The sequence below is a fragment of the Maniola jurtina genome, chromosome 17 (assembly GCF_905333055.1).
Source record: "Maniola jurtina chromosome 17, ilManJurt1.1, whole genome shotgun sequence".
Lineage (NCBI taxonomy): Eukaryota > Metazoa > Arthropoda > Insecta > Lepidoptera > Nymphalidae > Maniola > Maniola jurtina.
Genome location: NC_060045.1, coordinates 2,130,084 through 2,151,027, shown reverse-complemented (window position 1 = coordinate 2,151,027; position 20,944 = coordinate 2,130,084). Strand labels below are relative to the sequence as shown.

Sequence of the window (20,944 nt, the reverse complement as noted above, 5' to 3'; positions counted from 1 at the left end):
CAGCCAGCAACCAGCAATTTGTGAATGGTGATAGTAAAAAGAATACCCGGCTGAGTTTGTTGTGGGCTCTTCTGAGACCTGCTCGCGTTTGGAACCCTCGTAGCTTTAGTTTTAAGTTTACGTAATTAATTATCACAACTACATCATTTTACAAATCTAATTCAATTCTTACCATCAAAAGGAGTACAATAGTACACCTACTTTGGATAAATGAGTTTGAGTTTGAGTTTATATGTTTGGGACGCGGCCGCGGTTGGTTCACCTACTTGTGCCGCAACAGCGCCGATGCAGAGGGCCTAGCTCGCGGCTCGGTGCGTAGACACGCGGCGAGCAGGTCCCGCGCATGCGCCGCACCGGGCAAAGCGCCGCGAGGGCCGCCGCTGCCCACCGCCAACGCAGCACCACCCGCCAGCCGCGACACCACTTGCTGGTGACGAGGCGCCAGCTTCCCTGCGCACACGCACATGATATCCCTTCAAAGACTTGATCACAAACCGATTTCCTGACACTTCATAGTTCAGACTCTTCACACATTTAACAACGTAACAAACTGCAACTGTTCCTATTAGGAAATTCTAGGAACCTAACTTGCAAGACAACTGTTGGTATGATCTATGGACAAGACGAAATAATATTTTAATATGTAAAAACTATCGATATAGAATGAAGTACAAGATTAAAGGTCGCGAACTAAAATCGCTCAAATGGCCACGTTTGCGAACGTTTGAAGAAAGTTCCTACAAATTCCTGATAAGTCGACAACGCATAGCGGTTCCTCTGGTTCTACAAATGTTCTTGGGTGATAATTATTTCTCGTGACCCGCCTGCTCATATTATGCTCGTTTTTAGGGTTCCGTACGTCAAAAGGAAAAACGGAACCCTTATAGGATCACTTTGTTATCCGTCGGTAGGCACTTCCCGTGGGCCTAGAATCATAAAATTTGGCAGGTAGATAGGTCCTATAGCAAAAGTAAAAGAAAAAATCCGAAAACTGTGAATTTGTGATTATATCACAAAAAAATTACAATATGTTCATGAACAAAAAAATTGTATTTTCAATTTTCAAAGTAAGATAACTATACTGTAAGCTTGGCCCATATTAATTATCTATAAAACATAGTTGGCGCCACTCAAATCATAACATCATATTAGAAGGCGTCATTGATTGGCTGAAGTTGTTCAACATCTGATCGATAAACGTACTGTATATAAAATTCTTATAGTTTTTAGTTGATGAATTGTAGCATAATAAAGGATAATATTTGTAATCAATATATAAGATGAAAACATCTTTATTACTTAGATGATTTGTGAAACGAGCTTGATGATTTGTATATTAGTCACTAAGTTTATTCATTGTACAATTTGGATTGGCCGATAACGATAAGATAAAAAGGGGAGTGGCTAATAAACGTGGAGAGGTTACCTGTAAGAGTGGTTTTAAAACGACGACATTCAAAAATATACTAACGTAAGAGGAACAACATTTATTTGACACAAATGTAAAAGTTAATAAATTTAAATATGAAATAAAAGTGTAATAATTTATCATAAAGATTGTGTTTGTGATTTCGTCAGACCTTACCCAAAAGGTCAGAAGAGGGACATCAAGAAAATATAATATTTTCTTGTCACGCTCACGACTCAGAGAAACAAGTGGAAATATACAGAGGAACGAGAAAGAAGTGGAGGTCTAGTAGACCACAGACATTTTGGAGCACAAGGCCAATATTTGGGCCTCAATATATCAAAGTACCTAGTCATGGCATCAAAGGATTTCTGGATAAACGGGTAGGATCTTTCCATGATTTTATTTTTATTGATACCTATTAATGGTAATTTTTTTTTTATTTGTGTGGGTTTTCGTTTTGTTTGTTCTACATTTAGTTATCATTTTGTTAGAAAGCTTTGCTCCGAGTTGGAATGGAAATTATATAACGTTATGATACCTAGAATTACCCACATGTTTATAATTCATCTTGTATATTGGTTATACAAATGCGATCGACCTTCAAATTGTGGTTTAAATAACATTGAGGTATTTAGAAGGCTTATTTTACAATGAAAAATGAAAAATGTTTATTTACAAAATACAGTCTTGTACAATTTTCCTGTGTCTGTGTGGTGGTACCCGCACTAGGTTATCCTGTATCGTGGGTACAATGGAATAGATAGTGAACATAGTGTTAAACAATATAAAAAGTGTGGTTTACTTAATGATGGGCGTTATTGTTACTTTTAAATAGTTTTCAGGATGTATCTACTATGTCCTGCCGGGGTTTTATTTCTCATTAAATGATTTCACAGGTGAATATCTCACGGAACGTGGTATTTCAATCTTCACACTTGTAATCGTGTGCCGAATTAGTTTGGTTAAGAGTTACGATAGGGATTTATTTTCACATAGTGGTTTTGTTTTACGGAAGGTAGGTTCTGGATTTAGGTTCAATCGTTTGCTGCACTCATTGTATAGATAGATGTTTTCCTTTTTCTAGCACACAGTGACGCGATATTATCACACAGCACTCATTGGGCATCTTGAATGTTGTTTTGTGAAATTATTATTTTTTGTAAACCGCTTTGGGATAAGGTAGAAAAAGTTACATGAAATAGCTTTTCGTTTTACGCCTGCCAGTGAAATAATCCGTCTCTACTTGTAATGGTTACTAAGTGATTGGGGATATAAAATGTTAATTGATAAAAATGAAGGTGATCCGTTGTAATAAAGTAATAGTGACCAGGGTTAATAAATTGAGCATTTTGAGAAATATAAATCCTAAAATGGGTGTAAAAGTAGGTTTATCTTATCTGGTTATTCTTTAACTAAATTTAAAATTATGGTAGGTAGGTAGTCAGATAGTTTTAAAATACGGGGTGCATAAATAAGTGTTTTTTTTTTACAAAAGTGAGGAGAAATGTTTTCATTTATCTATTTTTACCACTTGAAACGCGTAATGTTTGAGTTTCAAACATAACTTTGCTGATAACAGCTCACCATGAACAACCCATGGCCGGCCCACTACTGAGCAACAAGTGTCTCCTCACAGAATGAGAAGGGTTTAGGCCGTAGTCTACCACGCTAGATAACAGCTAATTTACTTTTAATACTGGCACAATAATTTGAGTACTACGAGTAGCAGGTAGGTATAGTATATGGGCAGCGGGGTTTTTTTTTTTGTTTACCTGTATTCACGCAATTAACTGTGTACTGCCGCATTTAAATGCAATATGATTTTGTTTTTATTGGATTAACATCGCTTGGCGGGTTAAATTCCTGGCAAATGTTCTATTAAAATTAGAGTAAGTTTTTTTTTAATGGTAATATACCTACAGTACTGCCCTTAGGGCAGGGCGCGATAATAAGTACCTACTACCAAAATACTATTTTCTTTGTTGTACGAAAGAAATTTTAGGCAAATATCTTTGCACTACGCTCGCGTTTGTGGCATGACATTATCCCAGAAATATATTTAAAAAAATTTTCACGCTCGCTTGACTCGCTTCGCGATAGTTCAGTTTCGATATGCATTTAGTTAACGAAACTCTCAGGAAACCACGTTTGTTGTTGTTAGCGACTAGATTTAATATTGTGTGAATTCTGCGCACGACGTACCTATAAGTTAGGCAAAGGGCCATGTTTCGCTGTTTGCCCACAAAAAAGGAACGTTTCAAGAACGTTTTAAATTATGACTCCTCGCGTCGTCTACGTGCTTGACTAAAGTGTTTAAACTCGTAGAATTTGGAACTCAAGTAGTGTAGTGTAGGTTAAAAGGCCCTTATGTTTTAGATTTATTAGGAGCCTAGTGAGAACAGAAATTAGAATAGAGGCCAATTGTATTGTAGAGGCCAATTAAGGTTAAATTTATGTTAACTTGTCATTTTTGTGTTTAAATCAACCTATTTTATTGCTAAGAAATAAGTGTGTGAAACTTAACTTGAAATAAAGAGGGTCTCGAAGGGTTCACTCATTGGTGTGGGAATATTTTACTGGCTTCATGATATAAATACCACTCCATGAGCCGAGACCAATCAGTCAGCCCAAGTCAGCCCAAGTCAGCCCAGAGACTAGCATACGAAATAAGTATTTTATTTCAAGAAACCTCTCTTCGTCTATACCAATAAATTACATCTACCTGTCGCGGTAGAGGTGCACGACCGGGGTGCACGGGACGGGACGTTAGAACCAGCCTACGAGCCAACTGAGGGACAGGGTGCAAAATAGTTACCTGACCACTCACTCGCGCCCCGTCAACAATAGTGGGACAAGTTCCCAGGCGTTGTTACGCATCTACAAGCGACGCGCCGCAACAAATGGTCCTTCGAACCGGATCCCGGAAGACAGATTCTAGAACTGGAAGTTGAAGATTTTTGAAGGTGAAGCTACGAACAGGAACAAGAGATATGACTCTCACTAGGTTCCAGAAGGAAGAATGTGTGCCCTTACGCGCAAATACATCGCAACGAACAGAACAGGCGAATTTGCGCAGATCAGAAGGGACCACATCTATCGAAGCTATAGCCACGAACTTAAGATCTTCAAATATGGAATCTTCGGGATATACCGCGACAAAAGTTACGAAGATGTTCGAAAATGGGGCTAGACTCAAAGAACAGAAGACCACTGACGAGATGATGGCTGAGTGGAAGAACCAGAACAGAACCTTGAAGACGATTGAATCAGGGGGTTTTATCCGCACGTCAGTTCGGTCTAAGAGAACTGCTGCCAGATTACGCGAGTTAGAAGCAAGAGAAGAACTGGCGCTTTTAGAATTGCAGCGCGCTGAAGCAGCAGCTAATCTGGCCAGAATCAGATTCGAGAAACAACGAATCGAAGATAAAGTAGTTAGTCTGGATAAAGAACAAGAAGATAGAACATCTCACGTTCAGAACTGGATCCAGACCTCTACTTTAGAAGAAATAAAAGACGTCATTCCTGACAAACGAGGGAATCAGTCCCTGCTTCACTCGGAGCTTATAAGCTCAGAACAGTCGAGTGGAGGTGAGAATTCAGAAATGATAGCAAATACAACGAAGCCAGTCTACGCAGTGGAAACGACCAGAGTTTCAGAAGATGACCTGGATAAGGAACAAGGAGGAAGAACTTCACTTGTTCAGAACTGGATCCAGACGTCATCTTTGAAAGAAACTAAAGATGTAATTCCTGATAAACGAGGGAATCAGTCCCTGCTTCACTCGGAGATCATAGGCTCAGAACAGTCGAGTGGAGCTGCGAATTCAGCTTTAGAAGACGGTTTGGATGAGGAACAAGAAGATACAGCTTCGCATGTTCAGAACTGGATCCAGGCTTCATTTTTGGAAGAAACAAAGGATATCATTCCAGATAAACGAGGGAATCAGTCCCTGCTGCACTCGGAGCTTATAAGCTCAGAACAGTCGAGTGGAGCTGAAAATTTAGGAATGATAGTGAATACAATGTTGCCAGTCCACTCAGTGAGAACAACCAGGGCTTATCTGAAGATAATTCCGGTAGAAGTATTTGGACCAAAAGGATTCCAGAAGATACTAGTACTTTTGGATGAAGGATCAACGGTCTCTCTTTTTGATTCACGAATAGCTAAGAATATTGGGGCAAAGGGAACTGAAGAAGAATTGGTGCTAGAAACAGTTGGAGGAAAATTGATACGCAAGAGGGACTCTGAGAAGCTCAACTTAATAATACGAGAAGTCCACCAAGAAGGAAAGAAAAGCCTCGATCGTGTTCGCACCATCAAAGAACTGAATCTTGCTCCACAATTCCTGGATAAAGAAAGAATAGAAGAATATCCACATCTGAAAGAAATGACAAGTGTTCTTTATTATGAGTTTGAGCCACCTCGGTTACTCATAGAACAAGACAACTGGGAGCTGATCGTATCTCAAGAAATTAAGAGAGAAAAACCCAGTCAACCAGTTGCTTCACTGACGGAACTCGGGTGGGTTCTTCATGGTTTTGACAGTAAAAACATAAAGCCAGTGAACTTCTTGAATAAGTGTTTTCACGTAAACATGGTCGAAAATCAAATGCACAATTTGATTAAAGAACACTTCGCCATAGAATCTTTGGGAGTGCAACCAAGAAGACCTACGACAGACTCAGATGGAAGAGCTCTCGCCATATTAGAAAAAACCTGTAAAAGGCAAGAAGATGGACGCTTTGAAGTCGGATTGCTGTGGAAAAATGAAGATGACCAAATGCCAGAAAGTTACAAATCAGCCGAAAAAAGACTGTTCACCATAGAAAAGAAAATGGATAAAGATCTTCACCTCAGATATGAATATATCAAGCAAATTCAGGATCTGCATGATGAAAACTACGCAGAAGAGGCGCCAAACAAACGAGATTCTAAAAGAAAATGGTACCTTCCTCACTTCTCTGTCATACATCCATTTAAAAAGAAAGTAAGAATCGTCTTTGACGCTGCAGTTAGGTCCCAAGGGAGAAGTTTGAATGAAGCTCTTCTATCAGGACCTGATCTTCTGCAATCTCTCTTCGGGGTGTTAACAAGATTATGTCAAGGCCTAACGGCAGTAGCAGCAGACATTAAAGAAATGGTCCTGCAGATAAAAATAAGACCTCAAGACAAGGGTTATTTGAGATTTTTATCGGGAGAAGGTCGTCGAGACGCTCCACCGAAAGAATATAGAATGAACACCGTCATATTCGGCGCAACTTCATCACCAAGCATAGCTATCTTTGTGAAGAATAGAAACGCAGAAGACTTCAAAGAACGGTATCCAGATGCAGCAACAGCTGTAGTACGTAACCATTACATGGATGATTATCTTCATAGCTTTCACTCCGAACAAGTACTCGTGAAAGTTGAGAAAGAAGTAGATTACATCCACAGAAAAGAAGGATTCGTACTAAGAGGATGGGCATCGAATCAACCGAATCTTATCCAGCAAATCACAAAAGAAAATGTAGACAAGACTGAAATAGAGCTTGGAGAAAAAGAAGAGAAAACTCTAGGCTTACGGTGGTTCACTAAAGAGGACAGCATCGGGTTTCGTACTTGTCTACGGAACACACCCCAAGAAGTACTGCAAGAAAAAAGAATTCCAACGAAAAAAGAAGTCACTGGTGCAGTCATGAGCACATTAGACCCGTTAGGGCTGGCATCACCAGTTTTGATACAAGGAAAAAAGCTACTGCAAAATATATGCAGAAGTGGAATTGGCTGGGATAAGCAAATAGAAAAACAAGCTGCACTGCTGGGAAGCCGACTAGAATCACTTATACATGAGTCAGATCTGACAATCAAGAGAAAGACTTATTGGACAGACTCCAGCGTTGTCCTGTCATGGATCAAGTCGGATCCCAGATACTTCGAGACATCTGTGGCACATAGACTTGCAGAAATCGAAGATGTCATTCAACCACATGAATGGCACTGCATGAATCCAGCCGATGATGACACGCGTGATGTACCAGAAAACTTATCAAAGAGTCACATGTGGTTTACTGGTCCTGAGTTTTCGAAACAAGAAGAGGAGTGCTACGTCGAGCCAGTTCAGAATTCAGATTCAGTCGTGATGCAGCAGATGTAGCATCGCCAGGTTCGAAGATTGGTGCTACGCACAAGGGGGAGGATGTTAGCGACTAGATTTAATATTGTGTGAATTCTGCGCACGACGTACCTATAAGTTAGGCAAAGGGCCATGTTTCGCTGTTTGCCCACAAAAAAGGAACGTTTCAAGAACGTTTTAAATTATGACTCCTCGCGTCGTCTACGTGCTTGACTAAAGTGTTTAAACTCGTAGAATTTGGAACTCAAGTAGTGTAGTGTAGGTTAAAAGGCCCTTATGTTTTAGATTTATTAGGAGCCTAGTGAGAACAGAAATTAGAATAGAGGCCAATTGTATTGTAGAGGCCAATTAAGGTTAAATTTATGTTAACTTGTCATTTTTGTGTTTAAATCAACCTATTTTATTGCTAAGAAATAAGTGTGTGAAACTTAACTTGAAATAAAGAGGGTCTCGAAGGGTTCACTCATTGGTGTGGGAATATTTTACTGGCTTCATGATATAAATACCACTCCATGAGCCGAGACCAATCAGTCAGCCCAAGTCAGCCCAAGTCAGCCCAGAGACTAGCATACGAAATAAGTATTTTATTTCAAGAAACCTCTCTTCGTCTATACCAATAAATTACATCTACCTGTCGCGGTAGAGGTGCACGACCGGGGTGCACGGGACGGGACGTTAGAACCAGCCTACGAGCCAACTGAGGGACAGGGTGCAAAATAGTTACCTGACCACCCACTCACGCCCCGTTAACTATAGTGGGACAAGTTCCCAGGCGTTGTTACGCATTTACAAGCGACGCGCCGCAACAGTTGTGCTCTCGAAATTGATCAGTCTGTTTGATAAAATCGAAATGCGGTGCCTTATAAATTTCGCTTAGGAGCGCCGGTAGTATCTCATGATAATATGAATAGTGATCATAATTTTTTTTTTAGGCTGATTAAGCATTGAAGGTTTTTCGGCTGGTCTGGCATTTCGCCTGATTTTATGTTTTTGCTTATTTAGCGCGTTCAGGAAAGCTTTGACAACGTTTTATAACATGAGTATATATATATTTTTTTTGTTTTAGTTACCGAAACAGAAAAAAAAAGCATTAAAGATGTGGGACCGAGGGATAAATCTAGTGTGATTTTTGGTTGGATTATGAAGTTGTAGTTAGGGTATTTAAAATAGAAAGATTTCAATTGTAGGAAATGATGTAAAACATGTTGAGGATAAGTTGTGTAATAAAGTCGATAATTCACTTGTTGGATGTCACGCGATCTCATTGCGAGGAGGAATCTTTTTCTTGTCTCTGTTTTTATAAATACGGTGTTCTGACGGGTTTTTTATTTACGTCTCGGATTATTGAATACTTTCGGTGTTTGATTGGACGGTTAGAGGTTGCAAAAGCAATCGCCCTCTAATTAAAACATTTATTTAGGCATTAGTTCAATTTGGATTAAATCTCGCGAAAAGCCACGGTGGCTGTCTCTCGCGCGTCTTGGAAAGACATTCCTAATGCCTGTTTTTCTGAGGGAGGGATGCATTATCAAGTGAGATGAGCTGCAATGTTTGCGGCTGACTATTTTGGAAAATTTGCAATCGTGGCAAGTGGAGTAAAGTTTGACTAAGCTATTTAATGAACTAAGTATATAATGGATTTGGTGAATGGTTATATTATATAACATTTTGATAAATGGATGAATTTGAAGAGTGTATGTATGTGGTTGATGCACATTTGTTTCATATTTTTACTTAAGTTATAAAGTATTACATTTGGTGAGTAGTTATTTATATTTGGTAGGGTAGGTTTGATAAACAGGTAGTTATCTTGATTAATAAGTGAGTTATCATTTTATAAATGCGTACTTTAATGTTTGATGAACTGGTATACTTGATAAATGTGCATATTTTCATACTTCAAAGACAAGTTGTACCTATTAGTTTCTTCAAGCTTTTAGTTGCTGATAATTATATTAACATTCTTTAGAGCGCATGTCCTATGGACGAAATCGTTTATACATACTTTCACTGTTTGAAATGTTACAATCATAAAGATATAGTTATGACTAGAGGGGGTCATAGCTTGTTGCCGCTCTTGTACATCCATGTGTCAACTAGGTATTGTTATCTCAGTATATTTCAGGGAACCTCCGTTCGGGTGAAAGCGATAGCTGTTGGATAAATGCTTGTTGGGTTATCAGAAGACCGTGTAGTCTTCGATGAGGTTACTTGTAAATATTATAGCGAAATAGTAAGTTTAAAAATAGAATGAGGCTAAACTAAAAAAATGAGACAAAGATAAAAATAATAACTTAAAGCATTGAAACAGCATAAAGTGAAATAGTAACTTACAAACTATACATACATATTTACGAATTATGTAGATAGATATAGTATTACTGGATTATGTATATCAAATAAGAATACTGTCAGCTCATGTTTTGTTTTCGGCGTGGTAATTTTACGCTTAAAACTCATAAGAGATATCATGAGGTTCGCTTTCTGTAAAAGTTATTAGCTTTAACAGTTAATTGATTTATTACATTATTTATTTATTATACACTCAACAAGTAAAAGTATTTTGTTTTGACAAAATCCAAAGAAGTACCTATTGGATTAATAAGGCAAGGTACGAAGCATTGGCTGGATTTTACAACATTTAAAGTTTCCTGTTCATTTTTATCATTGAGTTAATTTGAGGCGGAAGGATCCTCTGGAAAATTTTTAAGATTAAGTTATTAGTAAGAAAGTATATTTTGATTAGGTTAGTTTAAAATGTACAGCCGGTAATTTAAAAAAAATATATATATTTAATTTTACATAATAGGTGAAGCTGGTTGATGCACCAAAAATCGAATTATCATAGGAATTTAATTAAGCTAACATTTTTATTTATTATCAACTTCAAATATACAGTAGCAAACTGATTAGTTGGAATACATGCAGTGATTGGAATATTTAAGTTCCGATAGAAGAATCTATATCGTGGCTTGTTCCTTTATGGACAAGAATATTTTTTTTTGACTCGTGGGACCACTTACACAAAATATCAACGTTCGGTTTGGAGGTCTTCCATGGCTATTCCTACAGTTCCATGAGGTATTGAAGAGGTTAACACTTTGTCGCTCATCACATCAACCAGCACGGCATTTGGGTATGATGGATGGATGTAGATAGGTACACATTTGATGGGGGGGGGTTTAGTGGTTTGTATCAATAGGAACCAGGGGTTGAATGAGGAAGGCTGAGGACAGTACGTGTGGTGCTTACTAGGGAAGGTTTATGTTCAACAGTGACCTTATGATGATGACGATGTAGATGACGATGATGATGATGATGGACGTACGAGGACGAATCTTTTACGAAACGAATAAAGGAAAATCGAACAGATGCGGGTCATTACGGTTAACATATAAAATAATGTATAAGGTACCTACTTTCTTCTAATCTTTATGATCGATCAGCTTGTGATAGAGATCTTGATGTCGTAGAGAATAGAGATGTATCGAACGGAATATTTATTTCATTTTTTTTCCTGCTATTATGTTGATATCGCTTTTCTCTATGAAAAGGAATTAATGATAAACTAATAGGTATCATTCGGCGGCGAGTCGCGACTGTGTCGTTCCCAGGGTCGAATTTGGTAGTTCTGCTTATGTTACTCGAAACGACAAAGTACGCCATATGGTGCATATTATGGCTAAAATAAAATATATAAGTATCATGTGAAATTATAAATCAAAGATTCTTTTTGCATGTAGATATTATATGGTTAAGAGGCACAAGTGACGCAACTACTGTACCCTGGCGTTTGTTTAACATTGTCCATTAGTACTTCAGAATGTGGATTTTGCTAGAAAAAAAAAAAAAAAAACAATAGGTAATTGTAAGAAATATGGGAAGCGTAATCTGCATTAAAAGAAAAAGTTTGAATTGGAAGCAACCAGGCATAGGATTTTCATACATCCGTAATCACGTTCCTTTCAACTCTCTAACTATCACGGTTCACGATACGCCGTTCACGGTTCAGGCCGTGACGCACGTGCAGACGGACAGACGGACGGAGAGCAGAGGTTTAGAAAATAGGGTCTCGTAGGCACCCTTCGAGGGGTACGGAACTGGAGAAAACTAAATTATAATAATGATAATAGGTTTTCTAGGTTACCAAGTAAAATTACTTCTCTTAGGTCGGATTGTATTATGATGGATGCTTATGAAACAAAATTAAATGAACGGTCTACTCAAAGTGTTTTATGTTTGCAGGATCCAAGGATGTTGGAAATGAATAAATGAGGAAAAGAAAGACCCAAAACTAGGTATGGGTCAGGGACACAAAGTCCCAAGGAAGGAAAGCCCCGAGGTTACGGGCTATGGACAAAAAGTCCTATAGGAGGAAGGAGGTAGACCCTAGGATAAGGGTCATTAAAAATTTGGATCTGGAGGGAAAGAACCCTAGGATAAGGGTCATTAAAAATTTGGATCTGGAGGGAAATAAGGACAATCACATATGTATCCCGGTAGAAGAGAGACGCGCCAAGGCTCGGAATCCGCGATTTTCCAATAAGAAGGGAAGAAGAAAATATGTGCGTAAAACTATTGCGTTGAAAGTGTATGAAAATGTTTTGTGATTTAAATCGAGAACTGGCGGCGATTAACTTTAAGTTTAGAGAGTTTATTTTATCAAAAGGACAAGAAGTTCACTTACACATATTCATATTAAGAATCGCTCCCGATTCTAAATATAAATATAGAAGAAAACATAATCTTTAAAGGTATGGTGACTATACAATAATATAAAAAGTCAAAACACGTTATATTCGTTAACAAACTATACCTACATCTAGCTAAGATATCTATGGTGTTTGACACTGTTTGATTAAACTTTAAACTTTGTAAAAGATTTTTCCTCCAGTATGAGTTTCGGCAAGTACATTATGTAGTAGAGCTAGGTAGTTTACATACCATAATTAGTCCTAGCTTTATGTAATTGTAGCATAATAGGTATGTTCGTTTTGTGTACCATATTTATGAGATTTAGCTTTAAAGTGATGCGTGTATGTACGGACTTTAATAGTATTTTCCTAACAAATAGACATATTTTGAATTTGTATAATTGACTTATATAATATAGTTCATCAGTTTTCTTATATAATTCTTTAGTGGGAAGGAGAGTCTAGTTGGAACACAACTTTTAACAATTTATTTTGAGATACTTGAAACCCTTTAAAGTAGTTTTTAGTAATTAGTTTTACATGCTCATCCCCAAATCTCTATTGAGTGTTCCTGTAAAATATTGGCTTGTGAGTTATAATTGATGCTTCGGACTTTATGCATATACCTACCTTCTTTGATTAAATTGAGGCCTCCTTTAGTTGCTACTGGTCTCGCAATTTTTGATATCTTTATGATTTTTGAAAAATTATTTATAAATTTAGAGTGTCTGCATCTTTTTATTTTAATATTAGCGGAAGAGAACAGAAAAATGAATTTTAGATTAAAGGCTAAATTTGAGTGCTACTGTAGACTGGCAGGTAAAGTTGCGAGGGTAAATAGTTTGGAATTGAATTGAGTTTATCTGCTATTTTCTAATTATATCGGATGGAAAGGGGTGCTGCGAGTGCTCTAAAATTAAGTTGCAATCATAATCAATACCAATGTATCAATAAAACTGTATATTCCTTCTAGTTAAGTTAGCAAGAATATTAATTTAATTAATTACTATCTTAATTTTTTTTTTGTTTTGTTGAACTAAGTCTTTGTCATTTTGGTTGTGAAGTTTACATGTTACTTAAGTTTTAATTTTTTTTTTAAAGCGATGAGACTCGCTTAAAACAGGATGGCCGAGCTGTAAGCTTGGCCCATATTAATTATCTATAAAACATAGTTGGCGCCACTCAAATCATAACATCATATTAGAAGGCGTCATTGATTGGCTGAAGTTGTTCAACATCTGATCGATAAACGTACTGTATATAAAATTCTTATAGTTTTTAGTTGATGAATTGTAGCATAATAAAGGATAATATTTGTAATCAATATATAAGATGAAAACATCTTTATTACTTAGATGATTTGTGAAACGAGCTTGATGATTTGTATATTAGTCACTAAGTTTATTCATTGTACAATTTGGATTGGCCGATAACGATAAGATAAAAAGGGGAGTGGCTAATAAACGTGGAGAGGTTACCTGTAAGAGTGGTTTTAAAACGACGACATTCAAAAATATACTAACGTAAGAGGAACAACATTTATTTGACACAAATGTAAAAGTTAATAAATTTAAATATGAAATAAAAGTGTAATAATTTATCATAAAGATTGTGTTTGTGATTTCGTCAGACCTTACCCAAAAATACCAAGAGGGATATCATATGAAAGGGCTTTACCTGTAGGTACATTCTACAACAGATATTTATTTATTTTTATGTTTTTGATTTATCGTACAAAATATCGGAAAAATACCCGAGTACGGAACCCTCGGTGCGCGGGTCTGACTCGCACTTGGCCAGTTTTTTTTACCTAAAACAAAGTGAAGATCGCAAGGATCCACGAGTAATCTTCTAAAGTATTTACAAAATACTGACCTACAGTCTTTATAATGAGCGCGAGTTGATCGATGTCAGAGTCGCCGGGGAACAGCGGATCTCCTGTCAGCATCTCCGCGAACAGACAACCCATCGCCCAGATGTCCACCTCTGGACCATACCTGTAAACAAAATTTGCTTTGACTCTTTAATGCGCAAAAAAGTTGTTGAACCTTTATTCTCCTTAAAAGTTAAAGCGTTTAGTTAGGGGCTTAATTTTATTTGATATATTTTGGGTACTTACAGATTTTGTCCGGTAATGTCACAAAGAGTGACTTAATATTTAACAAGCTCTTATTATCTAGGTTAAATTTTAGTAACAACTTGCCCTTATGCCTTGCATTCAGAGTTTTTTCAGAAAGACTTTGAGAATCAAATTGTTCCCTATTTGGAAGAAAAGAAAATTATTTTTTTCCTAGATCGTAGCCGTACCATGCTCCCTTTCCTGAGTTTTAATCAATATAGTGATAAAATTAATTTTACTTTAAATTCTTCTTTCATTCAAGAATGACAAATTCTTGTTTGAATATTTTCTGAAGATTGTGTACAAACCTATGCTCAGCAACCAGTAACTCTGGAGCTCTGTACCACCTGGTGGCCACATACTCCGTGTATGGTTCTCCAGGTGCTGCCAGAGCTCTTGCGAAGCCAAGGTCGCATAACTTGACAATTCCATTGTTAGAGACTAACACGTTTTCTGGTTTCACGTCACGATGAATGATCTGAAATGAAAAATTCAAAACGAGTTTTATTTTTGCCACTTTGGACTCATTTCATACTATAAGACACAAAAACAAGGTATCGGTGAACTAAGGTGCAGATCATAGTCGCCTGGTAGAGATAGCTTCAAACCGATAAGCTGCTAATTTGTACTTCTTCTTTGTGTTACTTTTGTATTTTTCTTTTTATAATGGTGTACAATAAAGAATATAAAACATTTCAGAGACACTAGAGAAAACTTAAAACCCACATGGAGTGGAGTGGAGCCGTAACCCTACTCCACTCTCTAGGTATGCATTGCGCTTTAAAACAGCATCTTCATAGCCTAGAATTTATGATCTTTTCCCTACCCACAATAGCTACTAGGATCCAACTTCCAAGCAAGACACAAACTTCTAAGTAAATTCAGTTTTTTTTTTCATAATAAAGAATATTAGCCATGTTAAATGACTAATGTTCCCCTTTCTTCTCCAACTAAGCGTCAGGCTTGTGCTAGGAGTAGGTACGATAATAGTGCAACAGGCGGGGTTTGAACCGTCAACCTTTCGGTTTTCAGTCCACTCCTATACCGGTTGAGCTATTGAGGCTCTAAAATATGTAACAACTATATCTTTAGAGTCAAATAATTACCGAATTCTGATGGCAATACTCGACGCCCTTCAACAGCTGGTAGAGGTGTTTCTTCGCAGTGTCCTCGCCTAAACCGCCGGGAGATGACTCCAGCTCATCGAGCAGCGTATGATCCAGGTACTCGAACACCAGGTAGAATCGACGCTTACGACGGAACACCTCTATCATGTTCACTAGATGATCATGTCGCAGTTTCTGGAAAAATAGAATCTAATCTTCAAGGACATCAAAAGTGCTATAAAACGGAAATTGTAGACAGAAAAGGATCTTAAATAAGCCCCAGAATAGTGAGAAAGAATGAGTAAAAAACTAGTAGAGAGTCAAAAAAGCGCCCCTTGCCAAGCAAGCAAGTACAAGGGGGCTCTACTGTGATTCAGCACATAATATAACCGAGAGGTTGATGGGGCCATGAGAGGCAGTGAGTTGCTCGCGTATCTATATCTATCTATAATAATAATACAAAATAGAAAGGAAGGTAAGTTATATATTTGTGCCCTAACCTTCAGCATCCTAATCTCTCTGAGCGCCATCTTCTTGACGGCGGCATCGTCTTCAGTCTCCAGGAACTTCTTGATGGCGACCAGCTGCCCCGTGTCGCGGCGCCTGCATTTCAGCACCACGCCGTACGAGCCCTCGCCTACCTGGAAAAGGGTCATTGTTGACTTAACCACTGTCAACCTCCCGTTTTGACGACCTCCCTGGCGCATTGGTGAGCGCTGTGGTCTTATAAGTGGCAGGTCCCGGCTTCCATCCCCGGCAGAGGCAATTTGGGATTTTATGATTTCTAAATTGTCGCTGATCTGACCTAATGGAAGGCTACGACCGTGACTAGTTACCACCCTACCGGAAAAAGTGTACCGCCAAGCGATTAAATAGTGTTCGTATAGAAACCGATAAGGGATAGCCCGCTACCATCTTAGACTACATCATTTCTAACTAACAGGTAAGATCGCAGACAAGGGCTAACTTGTAATAAAAAAAAAGACTTAAGGACTGCTTGACAATTACAATCTTGTAATTGGGCGTAAAGTAGGATTCCTCCAAAACATTCGGGCTCTAGCATTTTCTTGACATCAATTTCCTTTATAATTGCCCTAATGACGGTAAAGAGGAAAAATTTGTATTGTCACCGTCATGTACCGATGTACATCTTTCCATCCGATCTTTATTCCACCATAACTTCCAAATGCCTGAACAGTTCTGGATGTAAGGGATATCGTTAGGATCCTTACAGCATTCCGTTTCCGTGTGACACTGGTTTTTTTTTGTTTTTTGGAAAAATTCAAAATGGTAGAGTAGTTGTGTTTTTTTTAATTAGAACTTTTCCCCAATCATGTGGGAAGTCCTGATTAAGCTAAGGCACACTTACAACAGCCAACTGCTCGTATTTGTTCATGGCTTGACTCCTAGGGGTGGAGGGGGTGAGAGAGCGTCGGTCCATCATCGTGTCTGCGGTGATGGGGCATCTTCAACACCTGAGGATCCTGTGGGAAACATGCACTTTATTATACAAAGAAGTTTCTAAAGTTATACAGATACGTAAGACAGAACTCAAAAGTAATGGAATAAAAACTGGAAAAGTTCTCCTGTATACCAGTACACAATGGCCTAGTGCACTTGGCAACGCTGAATGCGGATTGCGCCAACAAGATCCTTTAAAGTTGGTATGAAAACCCACACAAGCCAGCAGCTGGCCGCACGCGGCAAATGTAAGTGTCCTGTTTGGTTCGCCGATTGCGTTAGGCCAATGTGTACTAGGCGTTTGAGTTATTGAAATTAATAGGTAGTAAGCAAACCTTCGAATTATTGAAATATATTGCAGAATATGTTGCACAATACCTACATTTAATTCAGTAATTTATTTAGTTGGGAAAAGTTTAGATTTTTTAGATTTTCGAAAAATCAAAATAAATACCCACTTCAAAAGCTCTTGAAAACAATTTTTATATCAACTATTATTGACAGGCCTTACAGGCACATTTATAAAAAAAACTGATAGTTCTCAGACAAAGGCCGTTCTACAAATGACATTAATTCCTAGTTTGGTTATTTTGTCGTTGGGAATATTTAATTTGGCCAGTGGTATAATTAACAGGAAATTACATCAAAAAGTACACATACAATTTTGCACAGTGTGCACTATGTACAAAAAAGCTAAAACATGCTTCCAAAGTCAACAAATATTCAATACTAGCCGATGCCCGCGACTTCGCCCGCGTGGATTTAGGTTTTTCGAAATCCCGTGGGAACTCTTTGATTTTCCGGGATAAAAAGTAGCCTATGTGCTAATCCAGGATATTATCTATCTCCATTCCAAATTTCAGCCAAATCCGTCCCGTAGTTTTTACGTGAAGGAGTAACAAACATACACACACACACACACATACAAACTTTCGCCTTTATAATATTAGTGTGATAGTGTGACTAGCTGATGCCCGCGACTTCATCCGTATGGATTTAGGTTTTTCAAAGCCCGTGGGAACTCTTTAAATTTCCGGGGAAAAAGTAGCCTATGTGTAAATCCAGGGCGTAATCTATCTCCATGCTCATTCATTTTCGTCCCGTAGTTTTTGCGTTAAAGAGTAACAAACGAACGCACATACAGACACATACAAGCTTTCGCCTTTATAATATTAGTGTGAAGTGTGATAACAAGGAGAAACTTTCTTATACAGTTTCTTGCAAGGTTGTTGTATTAACTATAGTGTAAATTAAAAATTTATAACACCTCCGACCAGTGAAGGTTACGGTAACTAGAAAAGAGCTGATAACTTTCAAACGGCTGAACCGATTTTCTTGGATTTTAGCTAAGAACACTCTCGATCAAGCCAACTTTCAAACAAAAAAAACTAAATTAAAATCGGTTCATTAGTTTAGGAGCTACGATGCCACAGATAGATACACAGATACATAGATACGACACGTCAAACTTATAACACCCCTCTTTTTGGGTCGGGGGTTAAAAACGATAGCACTAGAATAAAACCTGTCAATTTAGTTGAGATAAATGTGTACACATTATAGCGCTGCCATCCAAAATTGAATAACTTAGTAAAGTCTCTTGAAGTCATGAATAATGTCACGACTCCATAACTCATGAGACATAATATCATGAATCACCTAAAAAAAACGCTTTCCGCTCATGCTTTGGAACGGTATATAATTGACTGCACCTTCCCTTTCCCATGGCTTATAATATGATTAGAGCTTATAACTATTAGTTAGTGGTTTTCCACTAAGGTCCAGTTGCGTGACAGACGGTTAAAGTTACATTATGATTAGCGTTAAACATTGACTTGTGGCAACCTTTTGTGATTTTATTGACGTTCAAATGTTAACGGTAACCGTAATGTAACTTTAACCGCCTGTCGTACAATGCGGCTAAAGTAATACTTACATGTATTTATATTATGTTCACTACTGGGGACAATAGTATAACATTATGTATTAAATAATTTCAAATATCGCTATCAGCACTAAATCTGGTACCTAAATAGACTCGCTTTTATGTTTTGTGCATGAAAACTGAAAATATCCAAATAAAAATCAATATTTTAGAATTGAAGATTATAATCGAGTTTTGATTATAAACTACTAGATGATGACTGCGGTTTCATCCACATGGATTTAGATTTTTTTAAGTCCCGTGAGAACTCTTTGATTTTCTTTTTTTTATAGGCTTTTTAAAAGATGCCTATGTCAATTTACGGGACACACACTACCACAGCACCCAATTTCATATAAATCGATTAAACGGTCCCGTGGGGACTGTTAAACTATTGGGCTGAAAAGCTTGCAGACAGACAGACAGATAGACACACTTTCACTTTAGTATAGATAAGCATGGGTATTCATATTTGTTTTGCGTGAATCCCAACTTCCAACAGATATAAGTATTAGGTAGATAATTGTTGAAGTTCTATGTTAGATTATACCTATAAATGATAACGTAAAAGTTAATCTAAAATTAGCGATGACAACAGCGGTGAACTTTTTGCAATCGCTTGTTATTTATAGAACGTTAGCTAAGTTATTATTTTGCAATTTACTAAATGTCAGGGACAATACTGTAGGATAATTAATAACGTTGCAAAAATATCTGAATAGTTTTTTGTTTTAATTCAATGAAATTAGACATTTTGCAAAAAAAAAATTGGTTGTCGTTGATTGGCCCCATATAATTTTTTTAATGATAAGTGGTTCAATGGGGATTTGGGACTTTTGATATAAAAAGTCCCCATATTATATAATATGGAAGGAAATCCAACTTTCTACTTACTTTAGAAAATTACAATTATAAAAAATCCCTTAAAAAAAGATTTCTTTGTCGAATTTGAAATTTAAATACCATGAAAAGTCAAACTAACATTATAGTAGCTGTATGGTTACAGTAATTGATGTCGAAACTACCGAAATCCGAAATATGTAAAAAGAAATAGGGTCCCGTTGGGTGGTACGGAACCCGAAAAAGTTACTACTAAGTATAAAGTTCAATGTCAGAAAATGTTTGCTATGCTAACAAAATAAACGTTTAGTCTTAAGTTAATAGTACCTACAAATAGTTTGGTGGTTAGAGACAGGGCGGTCACGGTCAAATTGACACAAGTGAGGGCCATTACAAATACATTAGGTAACTTTTCATAAACGTAATTTTACTATTACATATACCTACTTAATTTTATGAAAACCAATAGTTGGATGTAATAAATGAAGACCAATCGGGGAAAACAAGGTATGTCAATTAATCATAAAGAATAAACTGTAAGTCAAAGTACAAAAGTAAAATACGTGAAATTTCAATATCCTTACTAATATTATAAATGCGAAAATAATTCTGTCTGTTTGTGTGTTACCGATTTAGTCGGACTCGCACACGAAGGGTTCCGTACTATCTTACAAGACTATGTTTTTTTTTAAATTTACACGGCAGCCATTTTGAAAGCTTTTTTTAAAAATATTAATTCTGTGAAAATTTCAACTCTCTAAGTACCTATTACGGTTCGAGATACAGCCCGCTGGCAGATAGACTGAAAAACAGACAGCCACTGTCCGTCTCGGCTTAGTAAATAGCCTGTTTATAGGTTTGTTTAAATAAGTTTTTTTGGGTTCGAGTATTGAACCCAAAAAATGAGTGTAAATATCTATATTATTTCGAAAGTTCTGTGTCCCTAAATAAGACCAAAATGTAAAAACTTCCAAGGCTACCAGGGCTTATAAATAACTTAAAGTAAGTACGGACCTTTTTAAGTAGGCCATGTAGGCACACAATGTCGACATTGTACGAGTACGTGGTACCTACAGCAAACGTCATAAAAAATGAACCAACCACACACAAACATGTCATGTCACAAGGATTCGTGCGCGTAATGGGCGCTCCACGCGAGTCAATGTCAACCCCCCTTAATAACTTTATAGCTTTTAAATTGACGTACGAATCTTGCGCCTACACTTTTAAAACTTAACTGGCGGTATCAAAGTTCTGAATTATAAACTGAACC

The 20,944-nt window shown here is 37.4% G+C and overlaps 2 protein-coding genes across 4 annotated transcripts in view; one reads left to right on the top strand and one right to left on the bottom strand.

The window, feature by feature from the left end:
* The window catches only part of LOC123873925 (SH2 domain-containing protein 4B-like), a 76,679-nt gene extending 65,008 nt beyond the window's left edge, over nucleotides 1-11,671 (top strand). The window contains exons 11-12 of the transcript XR_006797804.1: nucleotides 596-601; nucleotides 11,661-11,671. The gene's annotated coding sequence lies outside the window, so the exon portion shown is untranslated. The remainder of the gene's footprint in view (nucleotides 1-595; nucleotides 602-11,660) is intronic.
* LOC123873921 (cyclin-dependent kinase-like 4) overlaps nucleotides 1-20,944 on the bottom strand; it is a 41,913-nt gene that overhangs the window by 7,680 nt on the left and 13,289 nt on the right. Inside the window, exons 1-7 of one of the 3 annotated variants that reach the window (XM_045919021.1) lie at nucleotides 17,366-17,451; nucleotides 16,816-16,930; nucleotides 15,947-16,087; nucleotides 15,447-15,641; nucleotides 14,649-14,818; nucleotides 14,097-14,218; nucleotides 267-450 (exon numbers count right to left, since the gene is read on the bottom strand). In XM_045919021.1, coding sequence (XP_045774977.1) covers nucleotides 267-450; nucleotides 14,097-14,218; nucleotides 14,649-14,818; nucleotides 15,447-15,641; nucleotides 15,947-16,087; nucleotides 16,816-16,890 — 887 coding nt within the window. In that variant the 5' untranslated portion in view covers nucleotides 16,891-16,930; nucleotides 17,366-17,451. The other 2 variants (XM_045919020.1, XM_045919019.1) reach the window with 2 other exon arrangements.